This window comes from Corapipo altera, unplaced genomic scaffold, assembly GCF_003945725.1.
Source record: "Corapipo altera isolate COAL_440 unplaced genomic scaffold, ASM394572v1 62, whole genome shotgun sequence".
NCBI classification, from domain to species: Eukaryota; Metazoa; Chordata; class Aves; order Passeriformes; family Pipridae; genus Corapipo; species Corapipo altera.
This window is the reverse complement of record NW_020884894.1, coordinates 10,479,210-10,497,143: the sequence shown is the minus strand read 5'-3', so window position 1 is coordinate 10,497,143 and position 17,934 is coordinate 10,479,210. Positions and strand designations below refer to the sequence as shown.

General features: G+C 57.2%; 1 protein-coding gene across 5 annotated transcripts in view; it reads right to left on the bottom strand.

Moving 5' to 3' along the window:
- Window positions 1–7,193: 7,193 nt before the first annotated feature.
- RIPOR1 (RHO family interacting cell polarization regulator 1) overlaps window positions 7,194–17,934 on the bottom strand; it is a 34,332-nt gene continuing 23,591 nt past the window's right edge. For 2 of the 5 annotated variants that reach the window (XM_027646529.1, XM_027646530.1), the window contains 20 exons: window positions 17,116–17,265; window positions 16,698–16,776; window positions 16,357–16,380; window positions 15,817–15,870; window positions 15,556–15,708; window positions 15,402–15,465; window positions 15,276–15,319; window positions 14,948–15,073; window positions 14,553–14,701; window positions 14,213–14,342; window positions 12,329–13,141; window positions 11,748–11,887; window positions 11,225–11,399; window positions 10,938–11,073; window positions 10,606–10,767; window positions 10,311–10,469; window positions 9,754–9,950; window positions 9,565–9,648; window positions 9,170–9,260; window positions 7,909–8,138 (listed from right to left, as the gene is read on the bottom strand). In XM_027646529.1, coding sequence (XP_027502330.1) covers window positions 8,041–8,138; window positions 9,170–9,260; window positions 9,565–9,648; window positions 9,754–9,950; window positions 10,311–10,469; window positions 10,606–10,767; window positions 10,938–11,073; window positions 11,225–11,399; window positions 11,748–11,887; window positions 12,329–13,141; window positions 14,213–14,342; window positions 14,553–14,701; window positions 14,948–15,073; window positions 15,276–15,319; window positions 15,402–15,465; window positions 15,556–15,708; window positions 15,817–15,870; window positions 16,357–16,380; window positions 16,698–16,776; window positions 17,116–17,265 — 3,028 coding nt within the window. In that variant the 3' untranslated portion in view covers window positions 7,909–8,040. Of the gene's footprint in view, window positions 8,139–8,868; window positions 8,933–9,169; window positions 9,261–9,564; window positions 9,649–9,753; window positions 9,951–10,310; window positions 10,470–10,605; window positions 10,768–10,937; window positions 11,074–11,224; window positions 11,400–11,747; window positions 11,888–12,328; window positions 13,142–14,212; window positions 14,343–14,552; window positions 14,702–14,947; window positions 15,074–15,275; window positions 15,320–15,401; window positions 15,466–15,555; window positions 15,709–15,816; window positions 15,871–16,356; window positions 16,381–16,697; window positions 16,777–17,115; window positions 17,266–17,934 lie in introns of all 5 variants that reach the window. The other 3 variants (XM_027646527.1, XM_027646525.1, XM_027646526.1) reach the window with 3 other exon arrangements.

The window sequence follows — 17,934 nt, the reverse complement described above, 5'->3', positions numbered from 1 at the left end:
CCTTCACCTTAGCGAGAACTGTCCCCCTAACCCAAAACTGTCCCCTTCACCTCATCTAAATCTGCCCTCATCACCTCTGCGAAAACCATCCCCCTAACACAAAGCTGTCTCTTTTCTCCTCATGTGGAACCACCACCTTCATCTCATCCAAAACTGTCCCCCTAACCCACAACTGTCCACTTCAGCCAAAACTGTCCCCTTCACCTCAGCTAAAACTGTCCCCTTCAGAGTCAAAACTGCCCCCCAACCCAAAACTGTCCCCCTAACCCAAAACTGTCCCCCTAACCCAAAACTGCACCCTTCACCTCATCTAAAACTGCCCCTTCATCTAAGTGAAAATTCCAGGGCAGGAGGCTGTGCCTCAGCTCCATGAGAAGGAGCTCCTGAGGACGATAAGGCCACAGTGAAAGTTTCATCTTCCATGCTGAGGAGGGGATTTGCCCTTCTGCTGAAAGACCGAAGCTTTCCTTAAGCTGGAAGAGGAGTCAATACGGTCATGAATTAATCGTCAGGAAAGTCATAGGGCAGTTTTGTAGATACCGACAAGTGACTGGAATTAGGGTCTAAGAGGGGAAGTCCTACGAGGAGCATCTGAGGGCACTTGTTCAGCCTGGGGAGGAGACTGAGGGCACAGCTCATTGTGGGCTGCAGCTTCTCATGAGTGGCACTGGAGGGGCAGCACCGACCTCTGCTCTCTGTGACCACTGAAAGGACCCGAGGGAACATCTGGAGCTATTCCAGGAGAGGTTTAGGTTTTAGAATATTGGGAAAAGTTTCTTCATCCAAAGGGTGGTCGGGCACTGAACAGGTTCCCCATGGAAGTCACAGCACCAACCCTGACAGAGCTCAAGAAGCATTTGGACAACGCTCTGAGGCATGTGGTGGGATTCTTGGGGTTGTCCTGTGCAGGGCCTGGAGTTAGATTTGATTATCCTTGTGGGTCCCTTCCAGCTCAGGAGGTTCTGTCGTTCTACAATTCTGTGATTTGAGATGGTGTTTGCCTGGTGGTTTCAAAAGACCTTGGGCTTGCCAAGCTCATAGTTGGGTGGGAGAAACTGCTCCAATTAGCTTCAGCACTGCAGGAATGGTGGATGTGCTGCCAGTGTTTAGTAGTGAGCTTCTGGGGAAGTCAACAAGGTTGACTTCCATCAGAAGTTAGACACCACGGTGTTTCCTGTCCACAAATTTTCCCCAAAAGGTGGAAAGAGCCACGGCATCCATGGTGAGATGCATGAATTTATGTGAGAATGCACCAGGGCCTGCCTGTCTTTCATTTCCTGCAGTTCCCTGGGTTGCTGAATCTTTTGAGTTTAACATACTTTCTCATCTCCAGCAGTGCTGTAGCAGACCTGGAGCTGATTGACAGGCAAGCTAAGGAGGGGAGAATTCTATGAGCTCATGCTGCATCCTCTTGGTATTTTCCTACCATAAACCCATGTGAAATGGAGCAAGAGTAATGGGTTAAAATATTAATAGTTCAAAAATCAAATGCATTGGAAGGAAGCTGCTTTTCTCTCTTTTTACTCCTCTATCAATCCCTGGAGGACAAGAAGGCCAGGAATGCAGAGAGAAATCTAAAATGTAAAGAAACCTCAAAACAGACCCGTGCTGGTAGGACCAAAGAATTGTAAGGCTGTTACAGTTGAAATGGACATTAAAAACCTTGCATCAAACTTGTGCCTCTTGAGATGTCACTGCAGGTTGGGGTAAAAGCTGTTCAACAGCCTCAGCTTTACCACAACCTGCTTAGCAAGTGACAAACCCATCAGAAAAAACATTAGCATACATTAGCATCTGTAAGCTGCCCTTAAACCCTGGTCTGAATAATGCTGTGATGACTTGTTGAGCTGCACTTGGAGGGTCTGCCAGGCCTATGAGTGGGGAGCTGAGCTGAGAGTGAGATCAGGCCCTGACCCGGCTTTACAGGTTTCTCCTGCCTAAATCTAATCTCTCCCAGTCCTTGCAAAGCAGCAGAGCACCCTGGGCTGCGTTTTGAGCACCGATACTCCTTTCAGGGCTGTTGACAACCCAGAACAAGTTTCCTTCTGAGGATCATGACACCTGGATGAGTCCATTAGCTCCTTCCAGCAGGGCCAGGGCAGCTTACCTGGAGGCCAGAGGGCGCAAGCTGTGTGGAGTCAACGATGCAGCTCTGTGTGAAGGAGAAAAAAATCACAAAGCAATGGCAAAAAGTGGCCATTAATTATGACAGGGTGTAGCCCACAACCGTGAGCTCTGGGGCCTTCCTTACATGAGAAATTTGAATCATCGAAACAGAATATCCTGTGTTTGAAGGAACCCACAAGGACCTTTGAGTCCAGTGATGGGCAATCAAACGCTTTGTTAAAATCCAGAAAACCCACATCCATGGCCTTCCCTTTGGCCACTAGATGAGTTGGTGTAGAAGGAAATTAAGTCAACACAGCACGAAGAATCTGCTCAGAACATTTCTGTAGTGTGAATTTTTAAAAAGTCATTTACATGCTAAGCTGTCAACCCATCAGTTCTCGTGCTGTAATTTTTAGGAGGATGGCGTATCTCTCATCTGTAGCCTTGAATCCTGCTTTAAGCTTAAAATTTAGATCAGGCACAAATCAAAATGGAGAGGAGCACTGGGTGTGTGTTAAACTGCTTCTTACAGCTGCTTTAAATACTCACCCAGGGCAGGGAGTAGATGGATGCTAATGATCCCTGTGCCTTTTGTTTGTAGCCATCCTATGGCAGACGTTTTCATCTTTTGTAGTAGGAATGTCAAAGCAAAAGTTGTTTTGGCAAAAACCTATACTTGGAATTCTGCTGGAAGTGTCCCTGACCATCTACCAGTGAGTGCTGGGGGTCTGCCCTACTGATCCTGGGTTTCCTCACTTGGAGGCGCTTTTGAGCTGACTTGCAGGGAAACCAAATCCCCAGCTTCAGTTCTAATAGTGAGTGCTCCTGAAAATCGGCCTCCGAGCCTGTCCAAATTAGACACCCAGAGGCAGATGCTCCTTCTAGGAAAGCTGCCTGAGCGAGGCTTTCCCCGAAGACGCCTTGCCCATGAGCAGAATGGCAAGAACTGAAGGTGAGGAGCTCCTGACCACCTTGCTGAGGCACTGGGTGAGCTCACCCTCCTCCTTCCAGCTCCATGCTTCCATCACACCCACAAGCCCTCAGGAGTCACCACTCCCCTCTCAGCTCTAAGGAAGACAGCAGTTGAGCTTGAGAGCACTAAATTGAGTTTTGGAGGGTGCCCGGAGCACCCTTTGGTCTCTGTATGAAATGAGGCCCCTGCTGTCACCCCAGGAGTGGCCCTTGGAGAACAAGCCCATGTGTATGTGCCTGTCAGCCCTGCAAGGAACATGTCAGTGCTCCCGAGGAGGTTGTTCCTTTGCTGTGGTTCAGCTCAGCTGTTCAAATCATCTCTGAGTGCCCTAGGGAGTGCTTTGAAAACATGATTTCCCACAGGCCTGGGATAAGGTGAGAGGTCCAACTCTGAGGTTGCTCAAACCGGAGATTCCCAAACCACAACCCCCCAAAAATGACTTGGCCTCAAGATTTAAGTAATTTCTTACACAAGGGCTGACTGGAGCTTGTGGTGCTCCAAAGTGGCAGTGTCTGCTTGGGGTCATTCTGACTGTTGGGTGTTCTTGGTGTCAACCCTGGGCAGCTGCACCAGCCCCAATTCTGTCAAAGAGGAGGGAACGTTGTGCTAATGGTCTGCAGGGTCTCCTCAGGACACTTCCCTGAGACCAGCAGGTAAAAACCAATACCACTAAGTGCTCCAGAATCCATATGCGCCCCTTTAATTAAAAGAAAAACCAGCAGTAAATGGGAAAAAGGAACATCTTTCCAAAGCCAGAGCACATGGATAATGTAACTGTGACACAGACACCCTCCCACGGGCTGCAGCTCCTACAAGAAAAGCAAGTAGCTGCTGAGCACAAGCACGTCCATACAGGAGGGGGATGTTTTAAGTGCTGACACAGATTTGGCTGACAAACACGGTGCTGGCACACTGTCTCCTTTGAAATAACAAATGCTGCCGCAGAATGTGCTCTGTGGTGCTGTGTCTGTCCCCGGGTGCTGCGAGAGTGGCTCCCAGGGAGTTCACCCTGTGAGGTGGTGTGGTCCGAAAAGCAAGACCATTTTTTTTTTGAAGTTTATTCCCGTTAAAATGTCAGTCCTGCAATTCCAGGCGACCTGGTCATAGTCGTGGGGCATAGGTCTTTGGCAATCCTGGCATACACCCGTTCAGACCAAGGGGCTGGGCAATATATTCCTGAATTAATCTATTTGGGTTGTTTTCCCCAACATGTTCTTAAAGCTGCATAAACAATGATCTTGCAACTCCAGGAGCAGAGTCATTTTGTCCTGGCCTGCAGCTCCCTGCCTACCCTGACAGAAGTTTTCTTTCCTGCTCTGATCTCTATAGTCAAGGTGTAGCTTATCTTGGAAGGTGGAATTGTGCTGCAGGGAGGGGACTAGGTCTTGGCAGGGCAAGGAGAACACCCAGGTGGGTGAATGAATTGAATCTGTGGCTTTGGCTACTGGGACACTGGGCTGGTTTTATTTCCAGCAGTTATTCAGGAGGGTAAAGAAATGAAACCAAACGTGGGAGAGGACTGGGCCAGTTTTCATCTCTCTGATGCTCTTGTCCACAGTTGCATTTGTCAACTGGGACCCACATCCCTCACCTCTTGCTGCCTACAGCTGACAGTGGAATGCAGTGCTTTGGGAGAAGCACTGTGCTTTCCTCCTGGGGCTTGTCCAGTCTCCAAAACAGGTGGAAGAAGGCTGAGGCAGCAGTGGTGCAACAGTGTCCCCCCTGGTTTCCCCCTGCCCACAATTCCATCTGCAGATAAAACTATACCCAAAAGTTATGCTGAGGCAGTATCCCAGATGGGATCCCATACACCATGACCTGCTACACTCTGCCTAAGCCAGCCCCAAAAAGCTCTGCTACAGCGAGGAAGAAGGAAGTGGAGGCTGTAACCTCCTGGAGCTTGCTTAGAAACACCAGAAAGCACAGATGGAAGGACACTGCTCGGCCTAGGGGTCCTAAATCCCCAGCTTCACTGGTGCTGGCAGTGCCCCTGCTCTGGCATGGGTGACTGGCAGCGCTGTGGGGCAATACTGGAGGGGAGGTCCCTGCCTCTGCTGCTTTTTGGGGACATCTTTGCTGCTCTAACCTACTCCCCTTCCAGGACTGTAAAGGCCACTAAGATGATTAAGGGATTGGAGCAGCTGTCATGAGAGCTGGGACTCTTTAGCTTGGAAAAACAAAGGCTTGAGAAGGGGATTCTTGTCCATGTCTTATTAATACCTAGTGGGGGTTAGAGAATCACAGAATCACAGAATAGTAAGGTTAGAAGGGACCACAGTGGGTCATCTGGTCCAACCTCCCTGCTCAAGCAGGGTCATCCCTGAGCACATGGCACAGGATTGTGTCCAGATGGTTTTTGAATATCTCCAGTGAGGGAGACTCCACACCCTCTCTGGGCAATCTGTTCAGTCTGCAGTCACTGCACAGTAAAGAAATTCTTCCTCATGTTCGGGTGGAACTTCCTGGGCATCAGTTTCTGCCCATTGCCTCTTGTCCTATTGCTGGGCACCGCCAAGCAGAGCCTGGCTCCATCCTTTGGCACTCTCCCTTTTAGATACTGATAGAGGGGCCCTCTCAGTCATCTCTTCTGGAAGCTGAACAGGCCCAGCTCCCTCAGCCTGTCCTTGTAAGAGAGATATTGCAGTCCCTTAATCATCTCTGGCCTCTGCTGGAAGCTGGTCCAGGAGCTCTCTTGTCCCGAGGAGCCCAGAACTGGACACAGCACTCCAGATGTGGCCTCACTTGGGCTGTGTAGAGGAACAGGATGACCTCCCTCGAGCTGCTGGCAGTGCTCTTCCTAATGCATCCCAGGATACCATTTGCCTTCTTGGCCACAAGGGCACACTGCTGGCTCATGGACAGCTTGTTGTCCACCAGGACCCCCTGGTCCTTCTCTGCAGAGCTGCTCTCCAGCAGGTCAGCCCCCAGCCTGTCCTGGGGTTGCTCAGGGACCTGCAAGGACCAGCAGGAGGTGATGGACAGGGTTTGGAGAAGAGGAAGGCAAAAGAGATAAAGCTTAAAAAAATTTCCCCTCAATTGAAACCGCAGAGGCACATCACAGGGAGAGGGGGAGCAGTTCCAGGGTTCTCCAGCCCCACGGTGACACCACGCAGGAGCAAGCAGGCAGCCCCGCTCCGTGGTGCAGGCACAAATCTCCAGTGTTCCCCCTCTTTCTGCCCAGCCCGTTGGGAGGTGGCACAAGACCCAGTGCTCTGCCATGCACTTTGTAGCCCGATGCCACCTCCTCCTCGGTGGGGAGGAAGGCTCCATGTCACCAGCCACATGCTGCCAAAGCTACTGAACTCAGGAAAAAAAAAATCAAAGCAGCGAGAAGTATTTGTGTTGTGAGTGCCAGGGAGGTGGCCCCCATCACAGCTACCAAGAGGTCAAAGTTCCTTCCTGGGAGAGCCAGAGGAAACAGCGCTTCCTTCCCAGTAAGCTTCCAATAAGCTTCCTTCCCAGCAAGCTTCCCAGCAATCCAGCAGCTCATAGGTGCCAGGCAAGCTGCACAGGAGGGGCACAAAACCTTCAGCCCCAGGGGAAGGTGGTGAGGGAAAAGCAGCAAGAGGGGACACAGGGAGCAGTCCCTTCTCCCAGCCCAGTACCACACAGCGAGGTGGGGACAGCGGATATCCTGGGATGAGGCACAGCAGCTTAGGGTGGTTTAGCATTCCCTGTCACACCCATCCGGTGCAAGGGCGTCTGGGGACACAGCTATGGCCACCACAGCTGCTGCAATCTGCTCCCAGTGCTGGACATGGGTCCTTACTGGTCCAAACTGGAGATCAGGGCCTGGATAACCATTCCCACATGGCAGCAGCTGGAGATGGGGAATGTGTGGATTTGCATGCACACGCACAGGGCTGTCACTGTTCCAGAGCCAGCCCTGGTTCCAGTGGCTCCCATCCTGTGTGGCCACCTCATACCACCTTGGGTGATACTTCCCGTGCCCAGCAGCCAAATTTTGGCAACATTTGGCTGAGGTGCAGGCGGTGCCAGAAATCACAATAATTTCCCACAACACCCCATCACCCTCCAGCTGTCTAAGCTGACCCTCAGCCTGCCCTGTCCCAGGGCACTGGGGCCAAAGAAACACCCTCACAGCGACACCGACACTCATTAAACGTTTGATTTTATTTCTGGTTTAAAATCAAAATTAGTCATTCTCTGTAATTACATTATATATAGATTTATAGAGACATTATAGAAAAGAATTTTTTGCTTTTGTTTTTCTGCAAAAATCTGTAAATAAAAAATAAAATAAAACAGAACAAACCAAAAAAAAAAAAAAAAAAGGTGGCAGCTTCTGTCTGTCCGTCTGTCCGTCCCTCTATTGCTCCTCCTGCCCCTGCCCTCCACGGCACTTCCCAACAGACCAGGAAAGGCTCTGGGCTGGGGTCACACCTCACTACTCTCCCTACAGCCACAGCCGGGGAGCGACAGGAGCATGTGGAGCTGGAAAGAAGAAACGCCAGCAGAATATATTAATATCTTATATCTCATTTTATTTAAGTCCTGGGGACTCCAGGTGGCAGAGGGCAGCAGTCCCCATGGCCCAGGCAACTCCTGGAAAGAAACAGCAAAGTTTCCAAAGTGCAGGTCCTTCCGGGACAGGGCGCGCGCCCTCGAGCAAGAGGAAGGCAAGAGGAGCAGAGAAATCCGGTACCTCTCCCCGCCGCCCCGGGGGGCAGGAAGGGTGGGCTCCGCGGGTATTTTAAATAGCGATCAGAGGGTGGGATGTGCAGCGAGCCCCCCTGCCCAGCGGTGCGGAGGTGGCCCCCGCGGGGCCGGGGAAGCGGTGCTCCGTAAGGCAGTGTGCGGCCGTGGCGAGCTGCCGGCGGGGGTAATACTGCGGTGTGGTGCCGAGAGCGGGAGCTGCCGGGTCCCCAGTCCGTGCAAGCCCGGGCGGCCCGGCGGTGCCTGTGCCCTCAGGGATGGCAGGTGGGCGTGCGTGGGTCTCAGAAAGCTGTACTGGCCATGCTGGCTGGTGCAAAGATCCGTGGGAGGCTGTCCAGGGTCTCCTCCAGCCGCCGGTGAGCTGATTTACCATCTTCCCCTGCAAGTACACACCATGGTCAGCGATCCGAACTGCAGTTCTGTCCTGTGCTCATCCCTGGCCACCTTTCCCGGCCTTTACAGGGAAACATGCCTAATGCCTGGCAGAGCCTGCATGCTACAGCATGGAGACCTCTCTTGTCCTCCTTAGCACACCCTTGGGCAGGTCCCAGCTGGGATCCGGCTCAAAAAGTCCCCAGAGCTCCTGATTCAGAGGTTGCAGATCCTGTTCCTCAGCTGCCCACGTGGGGCAGGGATCACCCGTGTTTGGGTGAGTGTGGAGTGCAGGAGTGTTGGCTTGTGGAGAGCCTCACTTGGGGCCACGGGACCAGTGCTCAGGGCTGTGCCAGCTCCGGCGACTCCAACAGCTGTGCACATCTGCATGCACTGGCATGGGGGTCCTGAGAGCTCCCCCAGGACCCCCGTGCACACACAGGGATGCACACACCCATGCTACAGGCTCACTCTGAGCTCTTTGCCCGGCACCCTCACACGCAAATCTGCCCACAGCGGCCAGCCCCAGCAAGAGGTGGTGACATGGACAATCTGCTGGGACATAGGACACAAGGCGTCTACATGTGCCGGGGTGCCACAGGGATGGGCACTATCAACAACCAAGACACACAGACTCCAAAACGTGACATGGCTGACAGGCTCTAAGACGGAGACATTCGTGAGCAAAGCGGCAGGAGCGGGGACAAGGGGGACGAGGACGGCTCACGTGTCCCAACCTGTGCAGCAGCTGCCGCGATCTGGAGGCCTAGAAACCCACTCAGATGGTTCTCTCAGGGCCATCTAGCAAATAATAAATAACAACCAGGCTTAGTGCTGTGGCCACAGGATGCCTGGCCCTCGCTGCCCGCCGTCAGCTTGCTCTTGCCCAGCAGAGCTCGGGGCACGATGAGCCAGAGTGTGTGGGGTAGACAGGGACCAGCCCCGGAGCCCGGTCGTCCGTGGGCACTGCTGGCACCAGGAGATGCCTCTTGGGATGCTGTGGGTGGAGAGAGAGCAGAGAAATAGCAGGACACTCACCACACAGCATCAGGCTCTGCTTGGCTGCCTCCCGCACGGGCTCTTTGTCGGTTTGGCACAGGTAAACCAGCTGCTCAATACTCTCCTTGGCCTGCAGAAGAAGGGACAAGGGGCTGAGTGTGGCTAGCACGGTGGGAGCAGGGACACAGCCCAGAGGGGAAGGCAGCACAGGGCACTGCAGCCCCACAGTGCAAGGAAGCTGCACATCCTGTCCCTTTTCTCCCCATTTCCTTTCCTGCCCTGCCCCTGCCTGCTGCTCCAGCACATTTGGGGCACCCCCAGCTCCTCTCCCACAGCAGAGGGCTGTGCAGGTGTGTCCGGAGTCACCGGCCACAGGCATTTCCTCTTCCTTTGGAACATGCAGCTCTGCTGCCTCCTTCCCCCACCCCTCTCACCTTCAGGCAGCCCAGTGCCGCACACCCCGCCACGCGCGTCTGCACCTCCTCATCCTCCAGCTGCTCCAGGAAGCACACAAGGGCCTGGGGGAGACAGGAGTCAGTGCCACCACCTGCAGCAGAGCTGGGGGCAGCCCCCCAGGGGCTGTGGCCCCAGCCCATCTCATCCTTGGTTTGCCCAGCACGTACCCGTTGGCGGAAGCGGGGGTTTTCTGCCAGGCTGCGGAGCTGGGCTGACACGGCGCTCACCACCTTGCTGTTGCCCTCCACGAGGAGCAGGCTCAGCGCCTTCAGTCCCTCCTTCTTCAGACGGGCCTCGGGCACACGCTTCAGGGCACGCAGCACCACGTCCTGGTCGTCCGAGTTGAGGTTCTGTGCCAGCAGTGCTGCAGGAAGCCGTCGGCTCAGCCAGGGTGTGGGGAGCCATGTGGCACTGCCCCTGCACCCATCACTGCAGGGAACCCATCCCTGGGCACCCTGGATCCATGCCGGGCAGAGGTGGCCCCACACAGGGTGCTCATATATGGAGCTGTCCCTCAAGATGCTGGGGACCCACAGCAAGGACTTGGGAAGGCAGCATGGGAGTGGGCTGCGCTCTGGATCAGACTGACTTGCCCAGCTCGAGGATGGCTGAGCCTCTGGGTGATGCCCCAGGGCAGCCATGGCAGTGCTGCAGGGTGATCAATGACTATGGTCATGTGCTGGCACCCCATCCCAGGGCCTAAGGAGGATGGTAGGGCACCCACCTTCCTCTGCCAGCTCCATCATGTAGGTGTCAAGCACCAGGGTGCCGAGCGACTCGAAGTGGCTCCAGTACTGGAAGATGGTGACCTGCTCGCTCTGGGCACTCCCAGGCCGCCGGGGCAGCCGCCGGTTCAGCACGTCCTCCACCAGTTTCACACACACTGCGGGAAAGAGCCAGGATCAGGGTGTGCAGCAGCTGTGGTCACCCCTCTGAGGGGCTCTTGGCCCCCACATACCCCCACTCATGGTCACCAAGTGAGGCTGCCAACTCCCGGCACACCCTTGGCACCCACTCACCAGCATCAGCCAAACCAGGGTGCTGCTCACTGATGGCCGCTGCATACTGGGCACTGAGCACCTGCAGGAACCGCTCCACGGAGCAGGTGTAGACGTTGGGCACTTCTACACAAAGGTCCCAGAGAGGCAGCACGCCCTCCTTCCGCGTCGAGAACTGCACCACTGCAGGGACAGGGGTTGTCAAACCTCCTGAGGCCATGGCAGCAGGCAGGTGACTCCCGCCCTCCGCCTGGCATGGCCCCTTTGCTGCCCAGCCGTGCCCACGAGGGGACACCAGGCTTCACACAGCCTCCAGGGTGGCACAGAGGGTCCCCTCAGCCGCGTGTCCTCACCATCAGCGGCCGAGCTGGCTGCTCCCGCACGCTCCTCCGTCAGCTGGCACACGATCTCCAGCACCTGCGACTCCCGCAGCAGCCTGTCCAGGGCATACATCTCCTGGCACCGCAGGGGACCGAAGGTGCCCAGCTTCTGCAAGGCACGGCCAAAACAGACACCTCAGGGACAGAACTCACCGCCCACACCACAGTGCCTCCGTGCCACAGCAAGGCACCCCCTGAGGGGGGACCTACAGCCCACCCCAGGGTGTCTCCAGCTGCTGTACCCCATCCCTGGTCCTCACCAGCAGCAGGCAGTTGCAGTTGTTGAGGTGAAGCACCAGAGCCTTATCCAGGAACTCGTTGCCGGTGCTCATGGGGTCGGTGCTGGCCTCAGAGCCGCTGCACATTCCAGTGTCATCTGCCCCCATCTCGCCGGTGCTGGGGGCCCGGGTGCTGCGCAGGGGTCTGCCAGCCTTCCTGCAAGCCAGGGAGAGATCAAGGCACTGGATCAGCACAGGAAACCTGAATCTGGCTCTTCCCCACCCACAGGACAGAGTTTCTGTAGGACCCATAGCATCACAGCTGGGCAAAGGAGCAGGTCCCAGAGGCACAGGTCCCCTCCAGCCCAGCCCCATGGAGGGATGCAGGGTGATACTGTGCCACCAGAAGGACCAGATACTGCTGTTTCTTGGCCTGGCCCTTCTCTGAGCTGTGATGGGCCAGTCTAAACGTGCTTGGGCACCCTGGCAGAGGTGGCCATTCCCCATCCCTTGCTGCAGGGGTGCCTCCTGCCCCGTGCCCCATCCCATGAGCCCCACTGTGCACCTCTCATCTTGGAGAGGCTCCTCCTCAGAGCCCTCTGAATCCTCCATGTCAGAGGTGTTGAGAAAGCTGAAGCTCTCCAGCGCGTGCTCCACTGTCAGGCTGATGCTGGAAGCCCGGCTGAGGAAGACACCCTGCTTCTGCTGTGGAGGAAGACATGCTGGGGTCGAATCCTGGTTCACCAGCCAAGACAGCCCTGCCACACATATTCCCAGCTATGCCATCAGGGATGGCCCCATCTCCATCATCCCCGGGCACTGCCAACAGGGGTGAACCCTGTCCCCATCATCCAACCAGGGTGACTCTACCCTCATCATCTCTAAGCACTGCCACCAGAGATGATCACCATTCCCATCATCCCTGGGCACTGCCAGCAGGGATGGCTCTATCCTTGTCCACCAGCACTGTCAGCTCGGATGGACCCATCCCCCTTGTCTCTAGACACTGTCAGAGGGGATAGCCCTGTCCCCATAATCCCTGAGCACTGTCAGTAGGGTCGGCCCTGTCCCCATTGTCCCCAGACACGCTGCCAGCCACAAATGCCCTGTCTCCATTGCCCCTGGACACCACTGAGAGCTCCTCACCAGCAGCATCTCCTCCAGACGCTTGAGCTCCCGTTCAAGGGGCTGCAGCTCTGGGAACTGCCCCCGATAGTCCTCCAGGGCTGAGCCCAGAAGGCTGATTGCCTCCTCCAGCCCTGAATCCACCACCTTCCCCTGTGGCACCTCGGGGGCACTGGCAGGCAGCGGTGGGGTGGGGACAGGCCTCTCCTCCACAGAGGCTTGTGCCAGCGCTGCGGGGACCTCGGTGTCACAGCCACCCTGTGCTGGCGCCTGGCTCTGCACTGGCTCGGCTCTGCCAGCCTCCACCTCACAGGAGGTGGCCCACGCCGCAGAGGCTCGGGGCTTGGCCTCAGCGTCCCTGTCCTGCCCTGCCACAGCTGCTGCCACCGCGGCGCCAGGGAGAGAGTCTGCATCTTGCTCGCCCATCCCTGTGTCCTCTGGGCTGGGCATGGGCTCCCAGGGGCTCTCCACAGCCTTGGCCTCCATTGTGGCGTCCACGCTGGCCTCGCTGATGTGGCTCAGAGTCCGGGAGTAGGGCATGTGCCCGTTGGCCACTGTATCCTTCTTACGGCTGCCCGACTCCTCTGGCTGGCTCCCGGAAGGGGAGACGCTGCTGCCACTGGTCCCAAGGCCAGTCTCGGCCTCTTCTGGTTGCTGGGAGAAGGAGATCTCGATGGCTGGGGCGGAGGCCTGCACCTCGGGCTGCACGATGGGCTTGTGGGCGGCATGGCGGGCGCTGCCGGACAGCTGGGGGCTGGAGGAGTCGTCCGAGGACTCGGAGGAGATGGACCAGGCTGTGCCGTTCTCCAGCTCCTCCTGGCGCCGCAGCATGTTCTGCAGAGGGGAGAGTGGTGTCAGCCAAGACCCTCCTCCTGCTGCCCCTGCTCTTCTGGCTGTCTTCCTGTCAACCAGGGGCAGGGTCCAGCTGAGCTGGAGGGCACTGAGGCTGCCAAAGCTCTGCTGGCACAGCAGGATGGGCAGCGAGGTCCCAGCAGACCATGGGTGCCTATTCCAGCCCTGGATCTCACCCCATGCCAGCAGGCAGTCTGCCTCCCTATGCCCAGCCCCTGGAGCCCTGGGGTGCCAGCTGCTCCCCAGCACAGTGGGATGCAACACCTAGAGCCAAGGCTGCAAGGCTGAAACAGGTCCAGCATCAGCTCACGGGGATGGCACCAGCCATCACACCAACGTCGTGGTTCAGCGTCACTGAACCGGTGCCACGTCAACATCATGTTAGAGTCAAACCAGCACCATGACACCATCACACCAGCACCGTCACCAGCACCATGCCAATGCCACGGCACAGCACACCAATGCCACCAGCACGGGGACACAGAGAAGCTTTCTACTCACTAGTGCCCGGTTCTTGCACGGGGGTGAACCCAGGCTCCCCTAGATTGGGGACTAGCTCTGCAGGACCGGCCAGACCCCAGCCTGGCAAGATCAGGCCTTAGGGCATCAGTGAGGGATGGTGAGTAGGAGACAAGGAGCGGCTACGGCTACTGCGGGATGGCCACACTGCTGGGCTAAGCTACCGGCCTGCTCCAGCCCCGCACTTACGCGGCCCTGCTGCGGCCATCTCCCGAGCTCGGCCGAGGAGACATCGCCGCAGGAGCAGCTCTGAGAGAGCTTCTCGAAGAGTGTCTCCCGAAAGATGTCCAGCAAGGACCAACCGCGCTTGTCGGCCGCCCGCTCTGGGCTCTTGGGCAGAGAGAAGAGGAGCTGTGAACGTGGGAGGGAGGAGCAGGCACCGGTACCGGGGAGTCGTGGCTGGATGGCTGAAGAGGAGCTGCCCACCCCTGTCCCTGAGCTGTGCCACCCTCTGAGATGCAGTGTGGGCACATCCCCGTGTGGACCCCACCAGCGCCCACCTCTCCTGAGCAGCCCTGCCTGGTTCACACTTACATAGAACGCCTGTTCCCGAAGGGACGGCGTGTCAGGCGGACTCTGGTTGTAGGTGGAGAATCTCTTGTTCACTGTGGGCGCCTTGTTGACGGTGCTGGCTGCTGAGGGCTGGTCATCCTTGTCAAAGGGGCTGGGGAGGACAGCAGGGAGGTGAGGGATGTGTGCCAGCTTGGGGGGGAAGTCTCAGGACATCAGGATCCCCTCCATTCCAGCTCTGGTTTTCCATAATTACAGGCCAGTTTTGGGATGGGAGAGCCTGGGCAGGTCACCTCTTGCCATGCCATACTGGGTATCCCCAGCACTGCCATGTGCCACCACCAATGCCTGCTGAGGTACTCACTTCCAGGTCACCTCCAGGCTGAGTTTGAGGGTGCCCAGGTCATTGATATCCACAGCCACTACCTGGGGCAGAGCCGCAAAGAGGTCCTTGGTCTCGCAGGATACATTGCCCACCACCACATGGTTGGCCAGGCTCTTTAGCTCTGTCACCTGGAGAAGGAGGAGAGGAGGAAATGAAGCCACGGGCCAGTGAGAGTGAGGTGCTGGAGGGAGGCTCAGGAAAGTGGTGGAATTGCCATCCCTGAAAATGTTCAAAAAATGTGTGGATGTGGCACTTGGGATACAGTTTAAGGGTGGGGCTGGACTCAATGATCATAGTGGTCTTTTCCAACCTAAATGACTCTGATACAGGGGGGTAGCTGGCCCACACCATCCCTGCCCTCTTCTGCACTGTACCTTGATGGAGAGGAACTCGGTGATGAGGGGCAAGAAAACCATTTCCTCGCTGTCCCACACCTGCTTGCTGTTCACCTCGATGCGCCCCCGCAGCTTCCAACGCTGCCGTCCATACTTCATGAAGATCTGGGGATGCAGAGGTGTGGGTATGGGGGAGACAGGACACCAGGGTGCTCTCTGTGTGTCCCCAGGCATGGCCACGGACCCATGCCACCCACCACCACCCTGCAACATGCCCTCCACGCCAGTGCCCACCTACACCCCCGAGACAGCCCAAGGATCACAGGGCAGGAGAAAAGCAGAATCCAACCCATATTGTCCCACCAACCTCATACTGGTCACCAGCACAAAGCCGGGCAAAGCCTGCCAGTCCTGGAAGAGAAGGCAGAGGGGCGTCAGCAGGCAGCAGGCAGCCAGGCAGGCAGAGGGATAGGGATGGAGCGGGACATGGTACCTTTCATCCGGACATGGAACTCGCCCAGCTGGCTCTCCAGATCATTCTCCAATAGACACATGTTCTGGGAACACACAGATGGATGGACAAGACCCATCAGCACATGCTCATGGGACCCAGCACCCTGCCAGCCCACCCCTGCCAGCTGCCTCACCTCTGTGTACTCCTTGTAGCCCTTGCTGGCCTCGGCCAGGCTCTCCCGTGCCTCCCGGCTGCCTGGCGAGCCCGTGCTGTAAGCCTTGACCATGTTGTGGGCTCCATCCCGGAGCCGCCGCTGGATGCAATAAGCCTCATACAGCTCATCTATCTGCAAGGACAGGCCTGAGCTGTGACAAGGAGCAGGGTTGGGGACAGCACGGGAACCCTGGTGTGGCACCAAGGTTACCCCAAGGTGACCCCAGTCCCCAGCTCTCACCTTGCTGGCATGAAACTCCAGGCGACGCAGGAAGCGCTCAATGGACTTGACTTGCTGGAAAAGCAGAGGAGATGGTGTGAGTGGCAGCGCAGCTGCTCTGTGGAGACGTGAGTCAGGATGTGCCCTCTGTGTCCCCCACGCTGTGTCTGGGACACGTCCTGGACACCAGCCCTGCCTGGGAGCTGCAGGGTGGCAGCCACCAGGGAGCACCCTCGTGCTGCGGCCTCCTCCAGGCTTTCCTGCTCTTGAGGGTCCTCCAGGAGCCAAGCCAGGCTCCAGGGTGCTTTTTTGCCCAGCCTCAGAGACAACCTGAGCCCAGCACTTGCTAACAACAGCTTTCGTTTGCAAGAAGCGGGTTACAAGCACATCTCTGCTTCATCCCCTGCCCACAGCCACCCTGCCTGCAGAGCCCCAATCCCTCCCCACCCTGATCCCAGGGGACAGGCAGCAGGGCAGTGCTAGCGGAGCAGGGCTGGCAGTAGAACATCCCAGGCACTTGGAAGGGAGATACGAGGGGGATGGGGCACTGATCCCACTTACCTTATCCAGATCGTAGAGAAAGCCCTGGAGGAGAGAGGAGAGGGATAAGATGCAGCACAAAGCCCGCTCTGTCCACCCAAGGAGACCCAGCACATTGCACCCACCACCCATAGCATGGCAGTGGGACATGCAGCACCCAGCCGGGGCTGGAGAGTGCATGACAAAGGGACAGGAGCCCTGTGAAGCCCAACACCAGAGCCTGGGCTGGCTCCCCACATCCCCACAGAAACAGGCTCTGCCCCAGGACACAGATGGATCACGAGCTGCCCCAGCTGTGCCACAACCCTGGCTGTCTGCCCAAGGCACCACTCCCTGTAAGGCTCTTCCCAAGCAGCACTCACCAGGCGTGAATTCCTCTTGGACTCACGGATCTGGGTGCTGAGCTTCTCCAGTTCCAGCTGGTGCACCTCAAGGTAGGCTCTGAGGGAAAACACACCATGGGGGTCAGGCTGGGATGCTGTATTCCAGGCTCCTGCCACCCACAGCCCACACCAACCCTGCACACCTGGCACTGCATCCCCACTCCCTGTTCCAGCACCCAGGTGTGGGAACCCATTCATGCCTCTACATGGGCTGTGTTGGGATGCAGGACCCAACACAGCTCCAGGACCCCAGGGCACCGTGCCCAGGAGACCTGGCATGCCCCTGCCTGGTGAGAGCAGAGAGCTGCCAACCCCAACCCACGTCACAAGCTGTCCCTGTGCCCCTCAGGGGCTCCCTGCCTCCACCCACCCGGCCACAGGGAGCCCCAGCACTTACGTCAGGCCTTTCTTGAGAGCTTCATACACCTCGTCCAGGCGGTTGGGCTGAGGCACCTTGGGTGGTGGGGATTTGTGGGACATTGAGAACATCCTACTGACCCTGGAGCCAGTCTTGCGGGAAACAGTGGGGGTGAAGGGCGAGAGGTTCCTGGGGAGAGAGGCAGGCAAAGCCAGGATGGCCGCAGTCAGCACACAGCACCAAGGTCCTCCTGGATGCCTCAGCCTGCTGGGCACCCTGTCTCAAGACAAGAAGGAGCTCTGGGATGGAGGCCAGGTCCACCTGTTTCTCCCGGGACTCTCCAGCAGTCAGTCTAACCAACCAGCAGGGCTGGAAGACACAGAGCCATAAAGCTGGGCAGCGCTGCCTGCACCACATGCCTGCAGACCCCTGCAATGCATCTGGCTGCTCCAAAACCATGGGAAAGACAAGGAGAAACCCACAAAGGTAGAGCTGGAGAGGAGCGGGGAGGTAACCCCATCCCAGCGGGGTCCAAGAGTCTGGCTGTGGTACAGCCTCTGTGAAGGTGGGGAGGTCCCAGGTGCTGGTCAGGGGGAGCAAAGGCAAATGGAGATGGCACCAGCTGGAGCCAAGCTGTGTTCCTGGAGTGCCTGTGGGGACATCTCCAGCCCTGGTGCCCCTCTGAAGGGGCCATGCTCTGCTCCATCCCCAGCACCCCAGGCTGCCAGGGGCTTAGAAATGCTCTCTGGGCACTGTGGCAGGGTGACACATGCCACCTTTGGCTTGACAGCCTGTCACCTGCTCCCAGGATCAGGCAGAGATCCCAACGGGTGGCAGCACAGGATAACCCTGGGGACC